Source organism: Heterocephalus glaber, unplaced genomic scaffold (genome assembly GCF_053883595.1).
Source record: "Heterocephalus glaber isolate CG9 unplaced genomic scaffold, H.glaber_assembly_v1.0 deba00001465, whole genome shotgun sequence".
Taxonomy (NCBI): domain Eukaryota; kingdom Metazoa; phylum Chordata; class Mammalia; order Rodentia; family Bathyergidae; genus Heterocephalus; species Heterocephalus glaber.
The window spans coordinates 150,177-166,823 of NW_028258312.1; the positions used below are offsets into that span (position 1 = coordinate 150,177).

The 16,647-nt window shown below is 44.7% G+C and overlaps 3 protein-coding genes across 4 annotated transcripts; 1 reads left to right on the top strand and 2 right to left on the bottom strand.

Annotated features, from left to right (window-relative positions):
- The first annotated feature begins 4,372 nt into the window (after positions 1–4,372).
- LOC101715318 (uncharacterized) lies at positions 4,373–9,793 on the top strand. Of its 2 annotated transcripts, XM_087180784.1 has the most exons (5): positions 4,373–6,375; positions 7,588–7,796; positions 7,869–7,952; positions 8,481–8,565; positions 9,167–9,793. In XM_087180784.1, exons 1-4 carry the CDS (start codon positions 6,213–6,215, stop codon positions 8,520–8,522), a joined length of 498 nt encoding a protein of 165 aa, XP_087036910.1. In that variant the 5' UTR covers positions 4,373–6,212; the 3' UTR covers positions 8,523–8,565; positions 9,167–9,793. The 2 variants fall into 2 exon arrangements, with proteins under 2 accessions (XP_087036910.1, XP_087036909.1); XM_087180783.1 differs by having other exon boundaries at positions 8,481–9,193.
- Positions 9,794–12,051: 2,258 nt separating this feature from the next.
- Positions 12,052–13,887, bottom strand: Slc35a4 (solute carrier family 35 member A4). Its single transcript, XM_004841890.4, has one exon. The coding sequence runs from the start codon at positions 13,885–13,887 to the stop codon at positions 12,913–12,915; it is 975 nt and encodes a 324-aa protein (XP_004841947.1). The 3' UTR covers positions 12,052–12,912.
- Positions 12,052–16,611, bottom strand: LOC110348531 (SLC35A4 upstream open reading frame protein). The gene is made up of 3 exons (XM_021255929.2): positions 16,246–16,611; positions 15,201–15,299; positions 12,052–14,492 (listed from the first exon to the last, which is right to left on the bottom strand). Exons 1-3 carry the CDS (start codon positions 16,258–16,260, stop codon positions 14,295–14,297), a joined length of 312 nt encoding a protein of 103 aa, XP_021111588.1. The 5' UTR covers positions 16,261–16,611; the 3' UTR covers positions 12,052–14,294.
- Positions 16,612–16,647: the final 36 nt, after the last annotated feature.

Sequence of the window (16,647 nt, forward strand, 5' to 3'; positions counted from 1 at the left end):
ATCCTGTCCTGGGCCTGCTCTTCCTGAGGGGCCTGGGACCCAGGGCATGTGGCAAGGTGCATTGCGGATCTTGCAGCTCCTAGGAGCCCTGTAAGTTTGAGAGGTTTTCTAATTCTACTGGGAGGAGAGGGGGTAGCAAACATAGTTGTGAAGTGGTGAACCTATGGCACACATGCTGCAGCTGGCTGTTTGTTTCATTGAAAGCTCTAAAAGGTTTGCCATCACTAGCCTAGGGCAACATTGAAGTCTTGCTTCCTCTTCTCAGCACTGACGATAATGTACCCTGGAGGCCAGGCTAATACCCTTTGTTGGCAAATGATATGGTCAAAGGCAACAGGAGAGAGATTTTATGGAATTGCTAGCCACTTTCCATATGTACACTTTGCAGCCACTGTTTTTCCAGGTGTTGATAAATGCACTAGAGGCAGTTTTGCAAATAGTCGTCAAGAATTTTTATCTAATTTTTTCCAGATTTTTGTTTTTCTACTTTTTAATTTTTACATTTCTAATTCATTTCCAGCCACTAACATTCCTTGTACTATATCAAACTGTAAACTCAGAAAGAACCTAAATGTCCAAAAGTAAGATTGGAAATTTCCCAAGTAACTGTACTGTCATACCCCACACTATACCTTTTCCTCAGTGGTCAGAAATAATGAATACAAGTCAAGTGTGACAGCACAGGTCTGTATCCTGCACTCTGGGGGCTGAGGCAGGAAGTTCACAATAGAGCCCACCCTTGGTGATTTACCAACTTAGTGAGACCCTTATCTCAAAATAAAGAATAAAAAAGCTCTGGAGATGTAGCACAATGTGAAGGCTCTGAGTTCAATCCCTAGTACAACCCTTCTCCATCATGTGACAACAGAAAACAATCATTTCAAATTAATTTGCAAAATTTGTAATATCATTGAAACATTGCCAAATTCAGAAGTGCCTAAAAACAAAATAGAGAATGACAAATAAAAAAGGAGAGGGGAATACCCTAAATTCCAGACTATTCCAGTGTTTTCTTTCATTTCTCTTTTTTATTGTATAAGATTCTTTTTTTAAAAAAATAGCTAGCTATGTTGAAATATAATGTATATATTATAAAGTTCACTCTCTTGAATAAACTCAGTGGTTTTTAGTATATTCACAAATTGTGTATTGCTCAGCACTAATGTTAAATCAAAATTAAGAGATATCCAAAATAAAAGGGGTCATTGAACTGTTATAGATGCTAGCTAAAAAATAAAAGGTCCAATTCTAGAAGAAATTTTTTCTAAGCCACCAACAGCACAGGAAGATAGTAGTTGGAAAATGTTCACCAGAACTAAGAAGCTATGGTATTTTAAATGAAACTCTAGGGAGAAGAAAGGATAAACTGCTTACACTATAGGTAAGAGGGTGGGAGAATGCTAAACCCCAGTCTGGACAGAAGGCCAGTCTATATGGGAGGTGCTTGTTGCTTGCTTTTTGCTTGGTTGGTTTTGCAAACTGAATGTCACAGAGCCTTGTTGGCTAATCCTCACCACGTAGGGAAGAAATGTGGAGTGGCTTTGTTTTTTCCTCTTTGTTGATTTATCACAAAGCCATCTATTAAAATAAACTCTTATCTTTTCCTCTCTTCCATTCTCTGTCCAGTAACTAAATTTAGAACATCTCAGAATTATTTTATTACTAGTTTCAGAACATTTTCCTCACTCCAAAAAGGAAACATGTTTCTATTTGCAGGCATTCCCCATCCTACCTCCCCTCAGCCCAAAACAATCACTGATCTTTCTGTTTCTAAAGATATGCCCAGCCAGGTCATGGTGGCCCACGCCTATAATCCCAAGGCTCGGGAGGCTAAAGCAGGAGGATCACTGATTTCAAGGCCATCCTAGGCTACATAGTGAGTTCAGGACTAGCCAAAACTACATAGTGAGAGCCTGTCTCAAAAAAACTAAAAATATGTCTGTTTTGAGCATTTTTATATACAGTAAATGAAATCACACAATATGTGATCTTTCGTGTCTGAATTTTTCATTTAACATAATATTTTTAAGGTTCAGTCAAGTTGTAGCATCAGCATTTTATTTTTATTGCCAAATATTGCAATATTCCATTGTATAAGATACTATATTTTGTATATCTGTTTCCCCACTGATAGGCATTTGAGTTGTTTCCACATTTAGTTATTTCTTTTTTTTTTTTGGTACCGGGGATTGAACTCGGGACCTCATGCCTTTGAGGCAGGCACTGGAACCACTGAGCTAAATCCCCGGCCCGCACATTTAGTTATTATAAACAATGCTGCAGCGAACATTCATGTACAAGTTTTGTTTTTGTTTGGACATATGTTTTCAATCATCCTAGATACATACTAAGAAGTGATATTGCTAGGTCATAAGGTAACTCGATTTTATTTAGTTTTTGGGTTTTTTTGCTTTTGTTTTTTGGTACTGAGGATTGAACTTGGGACCTTATGCTTTCGAGGCAGGCGGCAGAACCACTGAGTTAAATCCCCAGCCCTAGTTTTTGGTTTTTTGAGACAGAGTCTCACTATGTAGTCCAGGCTGGTCTTGAACTCACTTTGTAGCCCAGGCCGGGCTCAAGATCATGATGATCCTCTTGCCTCAGCCTTCTAGTTTTAGTTTTTGAGAAATCTCTGAATTCTCAAGTAATAGTTTTTTTCCCCCTGCAACACTTTAAATTTGTCATCTCACTGCCATCTGGCCTCCATAGTTTCTGGTGATAAATCCATTTTTAAACTTATTAAAGACCTTTTGCACGTAAAAAGTTGCTTCTTTTTTACTGTTCTCAAGATTTTTTGTCTTTTGGCAGTGTGATTACAATGTGTCTTAGTGGGGGTCACTTTGAATTTATCTACTTAAAAGTTAATTGGTGTCTAGAATGTGAAGATTTTTAATTTTTAAAAATTTAAGGGTTTTACTTTGTAAAGAATAGGAGTTGCCTTTGGTTCTTGGTTTGGGGCAGGGAAGCTCAGGAATATGACAGCAATATCTGCTAGCTTCTGGTGAGGGCCTCATGATACTCAATTTGTGAAGTAGTGGAAGGGGAAGCACATGTAGGTGAAAGGGACAAGTGTTCAAGAAAGAACAAAATTGGGAAGATATTTTTGGCCATTATTTCTTCAAATATTCTTTCTGTCCCTTTGTCTTGTTTCCCTCTGGTATCTGCAGTTTACATATTTTACCACACGTGATGTTGTCCCACAGGCCTCTTGGGATTTGCTCATACTTCTTTCTGTTCTCCAGACTGGATGATTTCCCTTGACCTAACTACAGTTCAACTGAGATTATTTCTTGCACCTGCTCAAATCTGCTTTTTCATACCTGTAGTGAATTTCTGCTCCAGAATTCTTATTCCTTCTTGGTTCTTTTCTTTCTTCTTTTTTTTTTTTTTTGTTACCAGGGATCGAACTCGAGTCCTTGCGCTTACGCAGCAGGCAGCGAAACCACTGAGCTAAATCCACGGCCTGGTTCTTTCTTTCTTTATATTTACTTATGTTTTGTTTTGATTTGGTTTTTGAGATAGGGTTTCACTATGTAGTGCAGGCTGGGCTTGAACTCACTATGTAGCCCAGTCTGGCCTCAACTCACAGCAATCCTCCCGCTTCAGCCTCCCTAGTGCTAGTATTACAGGCATGTGCCAACTGTATGCCTGTCTGGTTCTTTCTTTTTTTTTTTTTATTAGTACATGTTTGTAGTTCATACTGTTTACATTTCTTGTGGGGAACTGGGACATGTATGGTTCTTTCTTTCTTTCTTTTTTTTTGGTACCAGGGATCAAACTCAGGACCTTGTGCCTGTGAGGCAGGCACTGGAACCACTGAGCTAAATCCCTGGCCCTTTTCTTTCTCCCTTTCTTTCTTTCTTTCTTTCTTTCTTTCTTTCTTTCTTTCTTTCTTTCTTTCTTTCTTTCTTTCTTTCTTTCTCTTTTCTTTCTTCCTTCCTTCCTTCCTTTCTCTCTTTCCTTCTTTCTTTCTCTCTCTCTCTCTCTCTCTCTCTCTCTCTCTCTCTCTCTCTCTCTCTCGACTGGTTCTCACCGCGTAGTTCAGGCTGGCCTTGAACTCTGTAGTGCAGTCTGGCCTGGAACTCATGGGGATCCTTCTGTTTCAGTTTCCTGAGTGGTGGGATCACAAGTGATCACAGGATCACCATGCCTGGCTTTGTACCATTCTTTTTTTATAATCTCTCTATTGACATTCTCTATTCCCTAAGACATCATTACTTGATTTATTTCTGTTGTCTGAGATAGCTGAATTAAAGTCTTTATGTAGTTAATTCAGTTTTCAATATTTGTGCATCTTCAGGGGCAGTTTATGTTAATTCCTTTAATTCTTATGAGCCATACTTTCTTGTTCTTTGGCATGCATCTTAATTTTTCATAGATAGAAGACTATTTTTTCATATTTTTTTGTAAGGATTGTATTTGTCATATTGATCTCTTAAGTCTTTGTTCCTTTAGTTTAGTTCTCTGACATTTTGGATATTATAATGTGGTAACTGTAGAAATCTTTCTACTCTCTAGGACTTGTTATTGCTTGTTGTGGGCTATGGCCATCTTTTTGCTTAGTCATTTTGCCAAACAACTTTTGAAAAATTGCATTCTATATGGCCACTGAAACCTTCATTCTCTTATCTCATTGGCTAGCCGATGACTCAACATGGAAGTCTTTAAATGCATGGGGCCAAAATTGTAAAAGTTTTCAAAAAGAACAAAACTAAAGAAAAGGAAAAAATAAGAGGTAAGAAGAAAAGAAAAGAGAAGTAAAAATGACTGAAGGAAGAACAAGAATAAAAATTAATTTTTTTTTTTGGTACTGGGGATTGAACTCAGGACCTTGTGAATAAAAGTTAAAATAAAAATTATCTGGGTCTTTTCTGCAAATCAGCCTTGTGTGTTGGGTCCCTCCTGCTATGCTTAGGCCATTTACAGCTCTGCCTTATCTTACACTGCCTGCTTGTGCTTAGCCTAAGGCTCAGTCAGATGTGAAACCTTAGTCTTCTTGGGTCTTTTCTGTGCAGGAGTCCTGCTGTGTGTTTTCTAGGTTCCCCAGTATACATAGGAACTTTTCAAACCCAAAAATCTCATTCTCTAATTTTTCCTCCTAGTTTTTCTGTGGGTCTATCATTTGCCTCAATTGTTATTTTTGTTCCAAGCAGTTGTGGCTTTTCTTTCAGTATTTTCAGAGAACATACTATGTGTAGTCACTCTGCTCAGAGAGTTTGGAGATATATGAAACAAAAGGAAGTGCCTTTCAAGCTGGATGTGGTGGTGCATACTTGCAATCCCAGCACTCTAAGAGGCTGCGTCAGGACTGTGAGTTTGAGCCCAGCCTAAGGTATTTAGTAAGATCCTGTTTCAAAATTTAAAAAATTAAATTAAAAAGGGCTGAAGATATAGCTTAGTGTGAAGGCCCTGGATTCAATTCCTAGTACCAAAACCAAATAAACAAAAAAACAAAAACTTGCTCTTTTCTTGGACAGATACGGAGCTAAAGTGAGTTTTGTTTTTTGGTTTGTTTTTTTGGTACCGGGGATCAAACTCGGGTCCTTGCGCTTGCGCAGCAGGCAGCGAAATCACTGAGCTAAATCCCCAGGCCCTAGAGTGAGTTTTAAAAGCCACAAAGAACTCTTTACCTTTTTTTGTTTTTGTTTTTATTTTTTTGGTACTGGGGATTGAACTTGGGTCCTTTCACTTACAAGGCAGGCGGCAGAACCACTGAGCTAAATCCCCAGCCACAAAGAACTCTTAATGTGTTTAAACTGCTTGTCTCCTGGTGGAGCATTTGCTTGCATGCCCTAGACATCTGACTCTTCCCGAGTTTAGCCATGTTGATTCTGATCACTTTTTCCACGTGTTTCTGGGGATGGATGGACCCCTAGCATTCCCTACTGCACCATTTTCACCAATACCACCTTCCTTTACCTATTTTTTTTTTTATTAGCTTTACCCATCTTGACATTGGATTATTTGTCTTTTTGTTAATGAGTTGTAAGAACTAGCTGTTTATGTATTCTGGATACAAGGCCCTTTCAGATATATAATTTTGTACCACAATAATTATTACCTCTTTAAATTTTAAGTAAAAATAGCGAAATAGAAATAAAGATCTATGCAAGGTTGTAAATCTGTCTGGTGGTACACAGAAGTTGTTGGAAATAGTCAATCTTCCCATCAGAGTGGGATTCTGCCCGGTTTCTTTCCTCATCCACCAGTGGATGTCTTTCTTTTTCTCTTCCTTTGGCAGAGACTGCCCCCTGCTGCAGGTATTGGCTGGTGAGGTTGTTGGTGAGGAGATGGAGGGCTCTCTGCTTTGGATAATCTCACAGCTTCTAGAAGGAAACAACTATGGTGGCCTACTCCTTCACCTGGACCCCCAAGGTGGCTGAGGGAAGGTTGTGGAGTTCTTTGGGAAGCTCTAGGATAGTGGTGGTGAACCTCTGGTACATGTGCCGCAGTGAGCTGTTTGTATTGTTGAAAGGTTTGGCATCATTGCTCTAGGAGGAGGCCTTAAGACTGCCTCATCCTATCACCCAACCAGCCCCTGCCCAATCCCAGCCCAGAGAGAGAGAGAGAGAGCGCCTGATCTCCTGGGAAAGCCAGCATTCAGAAAGGTCCCTTTTGCTAAGTGTGGTGGCGCACACTTGTAAACCCAGTACTCAGGAAGCTGAGGCAGAAGGACCAGGAAGAGTTCAAGGCCAGCTTGGTTTACATAGTGAGTTCAAAGCCAGCCTGAACTACATAGCAAGACCTTGTCTCAACGAAACAAAACAAAACAAAACAATATAAATAAATAAAGAAAGACTAACATACCTATTTTTACATCCATTAAAATTATTTCCTCTGAGGGCTGGGGATTTAGCTCAGTGGTTCGGGTGCCTGCCTCGAAAGCACAAGGTCCTGAGTTCAATCCCTGGTACCAAAAAAAAAAAAAAAATTCTTTCCTCTGAAACAATATTATATCAGGGTTTTGGAGGGGAGGTCAAAGTGGGAGTTATAGATTAAATAAGAATGGCCATGAGTTGATAATAGTTGAAGCTGAGTGATACTGTACAGATAGATGCATTTCCTATACTTCGAATGTCTTTTAATTTTGCCATAATAAGAGTTTAAAAAAAAATCTGGCCTCTAACCGACTGACTCCAAAATCAACAAACACACCTTCATTTGGCCAGTAGGTTCCCAGACCTCACCCTATGGCAAGCCGCATGGAATGAATGAGACGATAAGTTGGGGCAGTTCACACTCTCCAGGATAAAGCAGTGAGGGGCAGACAGTTTGAGATCATAATTAAGGGCACAGGCTTTAATGTCAGAACTAGACTTGAGGGTCAACTCTGCCACTCACCAAGAAGTTGCTTGACCTCTCCACACTTCGATTGTCTCATCTGGAAAACATGAGGGAGGCAGGATCGATCAAAGTTGCTGTGAATAAAAAGAAGTAATCCATGAACACCCTTAGCCATCAAGCACATGTGAAAGTCTAATAGGAGTTATTTTGATGCATAGGTGTTAATAGAATTTAAAAATATTACAGGCAGTGTGCCCTGGAGTTCACAGGAAGAAGAAATTCACTGTGAATCTCCCCTTACAGGTAGCTCCCTGAGTTTGCTTCGGGCTGCTCTGCTGGGGGCCTCACAAAGAAGGCTACAAGTGAAACAGGTGAGGCCCATCCTGTGGAATGCAGTAGATGAGGCCCAGGCCCGCCGAGCTGCCCTGAAGACCCTGCGTTTAGGTCTCCTTGGGAACACCTTGACAGATGGTGGGCTTAGCCAGCTGGGCAGGGCACTCTGGGAGCTACAGGTGAGCAAGATGAGGCCTGGGGGCTCCTAGACCATCAATGACCAGGGCCCACTCTGAACTTTTTTTCTGTAGGTGGTAAAAGCCTGGAGCCAATGCCCAAGAAACCCAGTACCCAAAGGGGCCAGAGCTGAGGTGGAGAAGCTTCCAGAGCCACAGGTATGTCTTTCATCCAACCTCTTAGGAGCTCCATTTATGTCTGCCTTCCTCCCCTCTGTTTATGGAGCATTCCATTTGTTCACTGATTTATTGATTCCACAACATTTACTGACCATCTATTATGTGCTGGGCATAGTGCCATGTCAGCTATGATAATTTCCTGTTCTTGTAGCATTTATAACCTTCTGGGAAGAAACAATTACAACACTATGATCGGTGCTCTGAAAGGCTTATAAACACCTGCTTCTATCGGGAATCTAAATTAGCCTTGGCAGGAGAATAAGGAAGACTTCATGGAGGAAGTGACTCCTTATGGGTTAGCAAAAAGAGTAAAGAACGTTCCAGGAAGAAAGAGTAACACAGTCAGAGGTGAATGAGTACTTGATATCTCTGGGAAACTGAAAGCAGCTCAATTTACTGGAGATTAGAGTTTGAAGGAGATAATCAGGAGAGGACTGGAAAGGGAAGCAGGGCCAGATCACACAGGGGTCTATAAATCTATTGAGTTGTTTAGACTCTGTTTTCAAGGTCCAAGGGGAGCCATTGAAGTACTATAAGCAAGGGAGATGACATTGGTTCCACTTGTCAGGAGAGAAAACTGAGGCTCAGAGATGTGAGTACCCCAGAGACACCAACATCATCAGAGGCAGCAGAGGTACAATCACACTCAAACCCTTAGACTCCTAATCTGGTATTCTTTTATCCTCTTAGGCATGACCTTTCTAGAGCAGAGGAGATCCTGTCCCATTGATTTTCTGTAGGGTAGATAAAACCCTGCCTCTCTCTTGGTCCTTCTCTTTCCTTTTTATAATTTATAAACTGTGTTTACAGCCCTGGAGTTGGAGAATTAGGCACTACTCTCAGTTATTGAGGAAGTACTTTAGGCCATTATCTCATTTCACGCTCTCCACAACTTTTATCATCTCTGTTTTATGAAGAACATGGAGACTCAAAAGGCTAGTTAACTGCTTGAAGTTATACACCCAAAATGGGCTGGGTGCCTGGTCCCATTTCAAATCCCTGAGCTTAACATAAGGTGTTCTAGGAGGAAGGATGTGGAGTTGTCACTCCTAACATAGTCTTAGCAGCTGACAGATTCAGCAGCAAACCACAGCATAGGTATGAAGGGGGAACACCAAAGTGGATCTGGGACGTGGAGGCTAGCTGTGTATGTGTGGCTTCCTTCCACCTTTGGTGTGATTATTTTCCTCAAGTGGCAGGAAGAAGACCATCTCTAGGGCCTGGGGTCCACCAAAAGCATTTTCACAGGAACTCTGAGGAACAGGTAATACCTCATGTACCCCAGGAATAACTGGAAATTCTTGTGGGGAGTGAGGAGTCTCAGAGACCAGCTAACCTGCTTCCTGCTTACCCTACTCTGACTTTGGGGGAGGAAATGGAGCTTCTGGCAAATCCCTATGAGAGAAAGCTCTGGGAAAGGCTGTTTTCTTTCTGGGTTGGATTGGGGTTGTGGGCCTTTATTGTACTATGGGTAGAGCCAGTGGGTTCTCTCTCCACCCATGGCCTGCTGAGTCTGTGCCCAGGCTACAGGATCTTCAGAGAAGTCAGGTCCTGGATGTACTTCTGGTAGCATCCCTGGAAATGAGGTTCTGTTGGAAAAGTTGGGCCCTGTGTCCCAAAGGTATGTACATGAGTGTGGCTGAACCTAGACTGAGACTATCTAGGCCTGCCAGGCCCCAGATGTGCCCCTGCAGTTCCTCCTGGCCCAGGCCCAGAGGCAAAGGCTGCAAGAGAAGCACCAAATTTGGATCCAAGAGGAGCTGAAGCATTTGGGACAGGAGGAGGTGGCAGGTGAACAGGTCAAAGGCCTGGTGGCTGAGGAGGAGGTGAGAAGAGTAAGTATGGGGCTAGGACCTATTACCAATCACAACTGACTGGTCCATAACATGTCATGGCCCTTGTAGCCTTGTAGGGGATAAAGGAGCAATTCTCAGTGCTGCACACTGTGGCAGAAGAGTTAGGGGTGGGTGGGAACAAAGAATACATCATCCAGGCTGGAATGGATCAGAGATGGCATTAAGCTAAGACTTTGAGGACAAACAGAAATGAGCCAAGGAAATTCACTAGATTTAGCCCCACAAGGGCAGTCATTGTTCACCACAGAGAGATTCAGTAAATACAACTTGTTTGATCAAATTAAGAAACAAAACTTAAGTGGTGGGGGGTGCATGGAGTGGGGGACATGTTCCCAGTGAGGATAAAACTGTGTGGAAGCAATGGCAAAATAAGCTCTGGGAACTACATACTGTCCTGCAGGCTAGAGCATGGCAAGTGTATAGTCAGAGGTAATGCTGAAGAGAGTGTGCCATGTCTGTGGGTTTGGATTTCACTCCAAGGATGCTGGGGAACTGTTGAAAGGTATGTGCCATCTCTAGCCATGGGAATCTGGGCAAATTAAGTCATCTCCCTGATCCAGGTTCCAAATTTATAAAATGGCAACTGCCTCCATAAGGTTGTTACTGGATAAAAATAAAACACATGAAGTGTTTAGCAGAGTGTGGCACACAGCTGGCACTCAAAAATGACTATGAATTATCTCTGAAGTTTTGTGAAGAGAGACAGAGATGGCTCTGAGAGCAGAGAGTGCTGAGGCTCCAGGTGGAGGCCCTGCACGCAGAGCAGGACACTGCAGAGCAGGACCTGGCAGCCCTCTATGACCTGCATGTGCAGGCCACCTTCGCTCAGACGTGCCACATGCTGCAGGTCAGGGGGGACAGATGGCAGGTCCTGAGCTGGTGTCAAGGTTGGTGGGCTGACAGGCATCTGTGAATCGGGGCACAGGTATTCCAAGCCTGGCAGGGGCTGTGGGAGGAGGAAGCCACAACCAGAGAGCACCATCTTCGCAGCCTCCTGGCTGGTATCCTGCAAGACACCATTGATCTGGCCTCGAAGAATCAGGAGCTCCAAGCCCAGAACCAGCAGCTTCAGCGTCAGCAGTGTGCAAGCCAGCCTGGGACAGTCACACTGGATCCCTGCTCTGGACAGAAACCTGGTGATCAGGAACCCTTCAAAGGCAGTTTCCTTCATCATTCTTGGGAGTCCTAGAAGGTTGGAGGGTGGGACATGACAATGAAGTAGAACCTCATTAAAAGTAATAAATTCCACTAATAAACACATCTCATTGTGCTGGTTCCTGCTAAGTGCCTAACATGTATTACTTCACTTTGCCTTTTCAGCTATTTTGTCAAAAAATATAGTCAACATACATAGGTACCATTTGATCTTTATTTCAGAGATAAGGTAATTGAAGCTAGGAGGTTAAATGGAAGGATGGTCAACTAAGTCAGAATTTTAAAATCAAGTTGGCTATTGTGGTACATCGTAAATAGTAGTGGTTTATAAGCTTCACTTTGCATCAGAATTACCTATGGAGCTTAAGAAAAACAAAAAAAAACTAAACCCCATTCCCTAAGATTCTGCAATGGGTCTGAGATAGGTCTAGCACTTTTTTGGCACTGAAATTGGAACAAGGTAGGGCCTTTGCATGGGTAAGCATTTGTTCTACCACCAAACTACACCTACCCTGGAACTCTTTGACAAGCACACCAGGTACTCTACTATGGAAGTGGGCCTGGCATTCCTCTGGCCATGATTGCGAAGGACAGATGACCACAAGAATTATCTGTGAGGGAACCAGAGGAAATGAGAATCAAAACCACATTCATAGTCTTAAGTTTTCTACCTTAGTCTAGTTCTGCTGGGCCAAGTAACTTCTATTTTCAAGACTCCATATTCCCTGTGGCACAAGTTTTGTGCTTCAGGGGTTTCAAAAGCTCTGTGACAGGGAATAGTCTCAGCTCCATGGAGTTCCCAAAGGAAAATGCCACTGGCAACAGCTGAAAGAAAACATTTCCTTCTAATGTTACTTACAAAATTTTAAGATACTCAGGAGACCAGGGGATAAAATTATGTTTCAGGGGCCGGGGATTTAGCTTAGTGGTTTCACTGCCTGTCGTGTAAACACAAGGACCAGAGTTCGATCCCTGGTACCAAAAAAAAAATTATGTTTCAGGAGACATGTATAACACAAAAGACACAGGACAATAGTGACTGGTTATAGGAAGCACTTACACCCTAGAACACTTTTAAGACTTTATTGCTTATGCAGTTAGAGACACTGATTGAGCTATACAGGTTTCCTGTACCTGGTCCCAGGTCTCTGTCCAGAGCTTCTCCAGACTGCTGGGACCTGGGACACTACTAGGAAAGGGCAGGCTCCACAGTGGGGAGATGGTACCTCCCAAGAACCTTGGAGGTGGTACAGGACTTCAAGAGGGCCCAGGGGCAACATTTCCTGAGACAAGCCCCAGCCCCCTCTAGGGTCTCCAGACCAAAGGCTGGGTAGGTGTGGGAAGCAGCACTGTGGAGAGGGGCAGATGTCTCCAGGCACTGCTAGATGGGGAAGCTTGGTAGAGTGGCCTGGGTGATGAGTGTATAATTTGTTGGCAACTGGGCTTTCCTGCATGAGAGTGGGGAGTATTTCTTGGGGGAAGTCATGCACCAAGACTGGGCTGAAGCAGCCAGTATCATGCCTGGGGGCAGTGGGTCTGCCAGGCAAGGAAAGTCATCTGCTGGCCACACACTTATTACTCTGAGAAACTGTGTTCACGCAGGATGAGACAGGAGGCCTCCCACATCAGAGATGGGGTTATTTCTTAGGACTATGTATTGATACTCCCAACTTTTTAGTCTGGAAGAACTTGGGGGTGTGGTGGAAAACTAAAAGTCTTCTTAAGCAAACCCACTCTTCATGTCTCCTAGGGGTACTCCTTTATCTAGCACCTCCAGAGACTAATGTGGCTCCTCTCACTTCCTCAGCTTTTCTCACAAGGCACTTGTTACAGGGCTGCTGAAGAGAGGTTAGGGAAGGCCTGGGAGGTGGCTTTAAGTAGTGGCACCCAATCCATAGGGTAAGAAAGTGACTGGAGATGGTCAGGATCTAGTGGCTGCTATAGTACAGGCGCATAGCCAGCCCGATGAGCAATGTGGCCAGGAAGAAGGTGGCTGTGAGCTGCAGTCCCAACAGGGCTGCTGAGAGCACAGCATTGACCACCAAAGAACAGGACACAACAAAGAGGCGTGTGATGCTGCTGCCATGCTTCATGACAGCTGACATGAGCAGGCCATTGAGTGCCTGGCTCAGCACAACAAGTGCTGCCCATCCTGAGAAACCTTCCAGGAGGCCTGGGCCAGGACCACTGCCTGCATGCAGACCAAGGTTCAGCAGCACACCGAAAGTGTAGAGGAAGAGGTTCTGTAGTGCCAGGGGCAGTTGCTGTCTCTTCATCAGGAGCTCTGTGTACACAGAGGACAAGCCTGAGATGAAGCAGTACAGGATGAGGAGCAGCAATCCCAGTGGAGTGATATGCAGGGGCATGGTGCTGGCAGCAGCTCCTGGTGGGGGCCCTGGAACAGTGTTCCAAGAGTCCTGCAGGCCACCTGCTGCATAAAAGCCCCCTGCAATCATCAGCAGCAGCAGTGCCAACCCCTGGCGTGCAGAGAGGCGGCGCTGGAGGCAGAGGCAGTACAACAGGGCTGTGCTTCCAATCTTGAGATTGCTCAGTACCTGGTAGGTGCTGGGGTCCATGTAACGTTGTAGATAGATCACCAGGTTGTTGTTGGCACCATAGAGCAGGGCTGATAGTGCAAAAGGAGCAGCTTGGCGCCAGGGTGGGCCTCCCATGGGCCACGCTTGCCATCCTACCAGGAGGGAGAAGGCGCACAACAGTAGCTTGGTCAGCTCAGTGAGCAGCACAGCTGAGGAGGGTCGGAAGGGTACTTGGCCATCCACATGGCACAGTGCCAGCAATGGGGCATGTGCACCATACATGGCAGTAGACAGGAGGAGCATCAGGGTCCAACGGGCCTGCCTGTGATGGCCCAGGCCAGGTATACCCCCCTCCTCTGCACTCATGCCCCAGTCAGACCCTGGGCAGCCTGTGTAGCTAGCAAGGGGCAAAGAGATTGGGATACATTTGAGAGAAATCAAGTTATAGAGCCAGCTTCCAGGAAGGAGAAGGTGGGGTACATTGTGAGAGAGAACACTGAAGATCAGAGTCAGCTGCACATTCCAAAGTTAGGGCTAGAAGGGGAAGGGGTGGGTGAATCATAGTCTTGGGGCCAGTCCCATGGAGGCAGGAAGGGAAGGAATCCAGGGTGTGGGCTGACAAGCCACTGTACAGCCTCTGCAGGAAAAAAAGCAAAGATGAAGGTGGCAGGACAGATGGATGACAGCCGGGGAAGCCAGATAGATGTCTGTGGTCAAAAGGGCTCCACCTACAGGCCCAGTTGCTCATCCTTCCTCTCCCATGGGATCTGGAGCTAGTCAGGCCCCTTTCGAAGTGATTGGAAGTAGTCCCTCAATGTTTTCTCCACGTTGGGCAAAGCATATGCCTGAGCTGCGTAGATGCCAGTGCAGGTGCCCACGGCAAATCCCAAAACTGCTGATGCCCTCAGTTTGGCCACCACATAGCCGGCCAGGAATCCCTTGAGGAATGGGGATGACAAGAGCGAGCCATCCTGCAGACAAAGATGCAGAAAGAAACTCAGGCAGGCTGTCTCCCTTCTCTAGCCTGGAACTACTCAAGGTGGGCTCAGTAAATTTAATAAAATTTGCTCCTCCTCAATCTGGACAGCTGTGGTATTTTCACCAAAGATTTTCTCAAGGGTCTGGAGCTAGAAAAAGAACTCAGAGAAGTCCTGATAATACAATCTCAGAATCCTGGGGTCACACATCTGTAATCCCAACACTCAGGTGATGAGGCAGGAGAATTGCCCTGAGTTCAAGGCCAGTCTGCATTACATAGCAAATTCAAAAAAAAAAAAAAAAAAACCCTGGGATCAGAAGTCTCCAACCTCATCATCCTACTGTGAGAAGGCCAGAGATTCTCCTAGGAAATCTGAACTCTGTGTTTCTCTAGCCTCATTTCCTAATGTTCCTCTACTGCTGCATCCTCGTCATGCTTATAATGCTGCTTCCTGTGCAAATGCTGTTCCATCTGTTTGGAAAGTTAATCTTCTTATGGTGGTATACAGACTAAACCCTATTCTAGTTACCTCCTACTTAAGCTTTTAGTTCAAGTGTTATGTTCTTAGGGAAATTTTCCTTCGGGTGACTGAGAACAAGCCCTCAATAACCATTTGGTGAATAAACTGCTACCACCCATTCAGCATTCTCAAAGCAAGCTGGGCAATGAAACTTAAGGCAAGGGGTAGGACAGCCCCTACCTGGCCTACACCACTGTTGACTTCATTTTCCACTCGTTGCTGCAGGCGCTCCAACTGGTTCTTGAGAAATGCCAGGTCCTTAATCTTGGGCAGAGAATCCTAGGACAAGGGAGAGGCTGAGTCAGTGTACTGAGCTGGCCCCTGCTCATTTCCATGACGCTGGGAGTTAGGAAGAGGGTGGGTCTGAGAAATATCTTTATATAAAACCTTCTTGAGATGGCAATAGTAAAAGAAGAAAAGCACTGAAAAGCACGGAATTCACATAGGGGTCTGGGAGAGGATAACAAATGGAATTTTCCTCAGTAACCTGTAACAACCTTTACAGGAATCTCATATAGCAAGTAGTATGTAGGAAAGGCAGTAGGAACCTTCAAACATTTCTATGAGGAAAGGACCACTGAGGAACTATGAGCTCTCTGCAAACGGCCATCACTGTCCTGCCTGCTGTGTCCCAGTGACTGACACTGGGACTGGAAGAACTTAGTAAATATGCAGGTGATGCCGGGCTTCTAGATCAACAGTGAATAATGGATTAAAGCAGTTTCCTAAACAATTAGAGGGTAAACTTTATTTCTGCTGGGGCTTTCTTCCTTTATTCCCAAGGCCATCCCAAACTGAATGAGAGCAACTAGAAGTAACAAGGAATGACAGCCGGCAGAAGTGTGAATGAGTGATTCTGATCGCAAATAAGTATGAATTTAAGAGTAAGAGAGTGTTTGAATGAAGGTGGTATGAGTGTGCCTCTGTAGACTAGAAATGCTATCTCTGGGTGGTAAGGGTGAATGTTTGCGTGTGCACTAGTAACTGGGCATCGTGATGTTTGCCAGGAGGGGACACCTGGGAAGCAACGCTGGGCACTTCCTGCCTCGCCTAAAACTGCCCCAACGCCACCCTTCACTGTTGAGGTGGTCAAAAGAGCCCCCCAAAAAGAAGGGGTATCCCTACCGCTGAGCCATATCCCCAACTAAAAAGTCCTCCCTGAAACTAAAAAGGCCGTGAAGTGTAAAGACCAACCCCGGCAGAAGTACACTACACACTCTCTCACCTTGTCATCCGCCATCTTCCCCGCCGAACTTGATGCGCAGGCGCAGACCCGCCTCCCGCCGGCCAAGTGCCGCAGCCATCTTTACTAAGGGCGAAGGCACTTCCGGGGCATTTCTGCAAAGGGTGGGGCATTTTCCTAACCTTCGCGTGCAGAGGTCTGCGCTCAGATATTATCACGTGACCCTTCCCGTAGCGTGCCAGGCTGCTTGTGCGCGCGCATATGACCCCGGGATGATCTCGTGCGCGAGTGCGTGTGGTGCATTTTCGTCCTCCAGTTCTTCATAGCCTGCGCGCTGGTATCAGCGAGTTGGCTGTCGCCTGTGCTCCTCCCTTAGCCCCACGAACGGAAACACGCACCCACGTGAGACTCTAACCCTCCCCACCAAGGCGGGCGGTGCTGCTC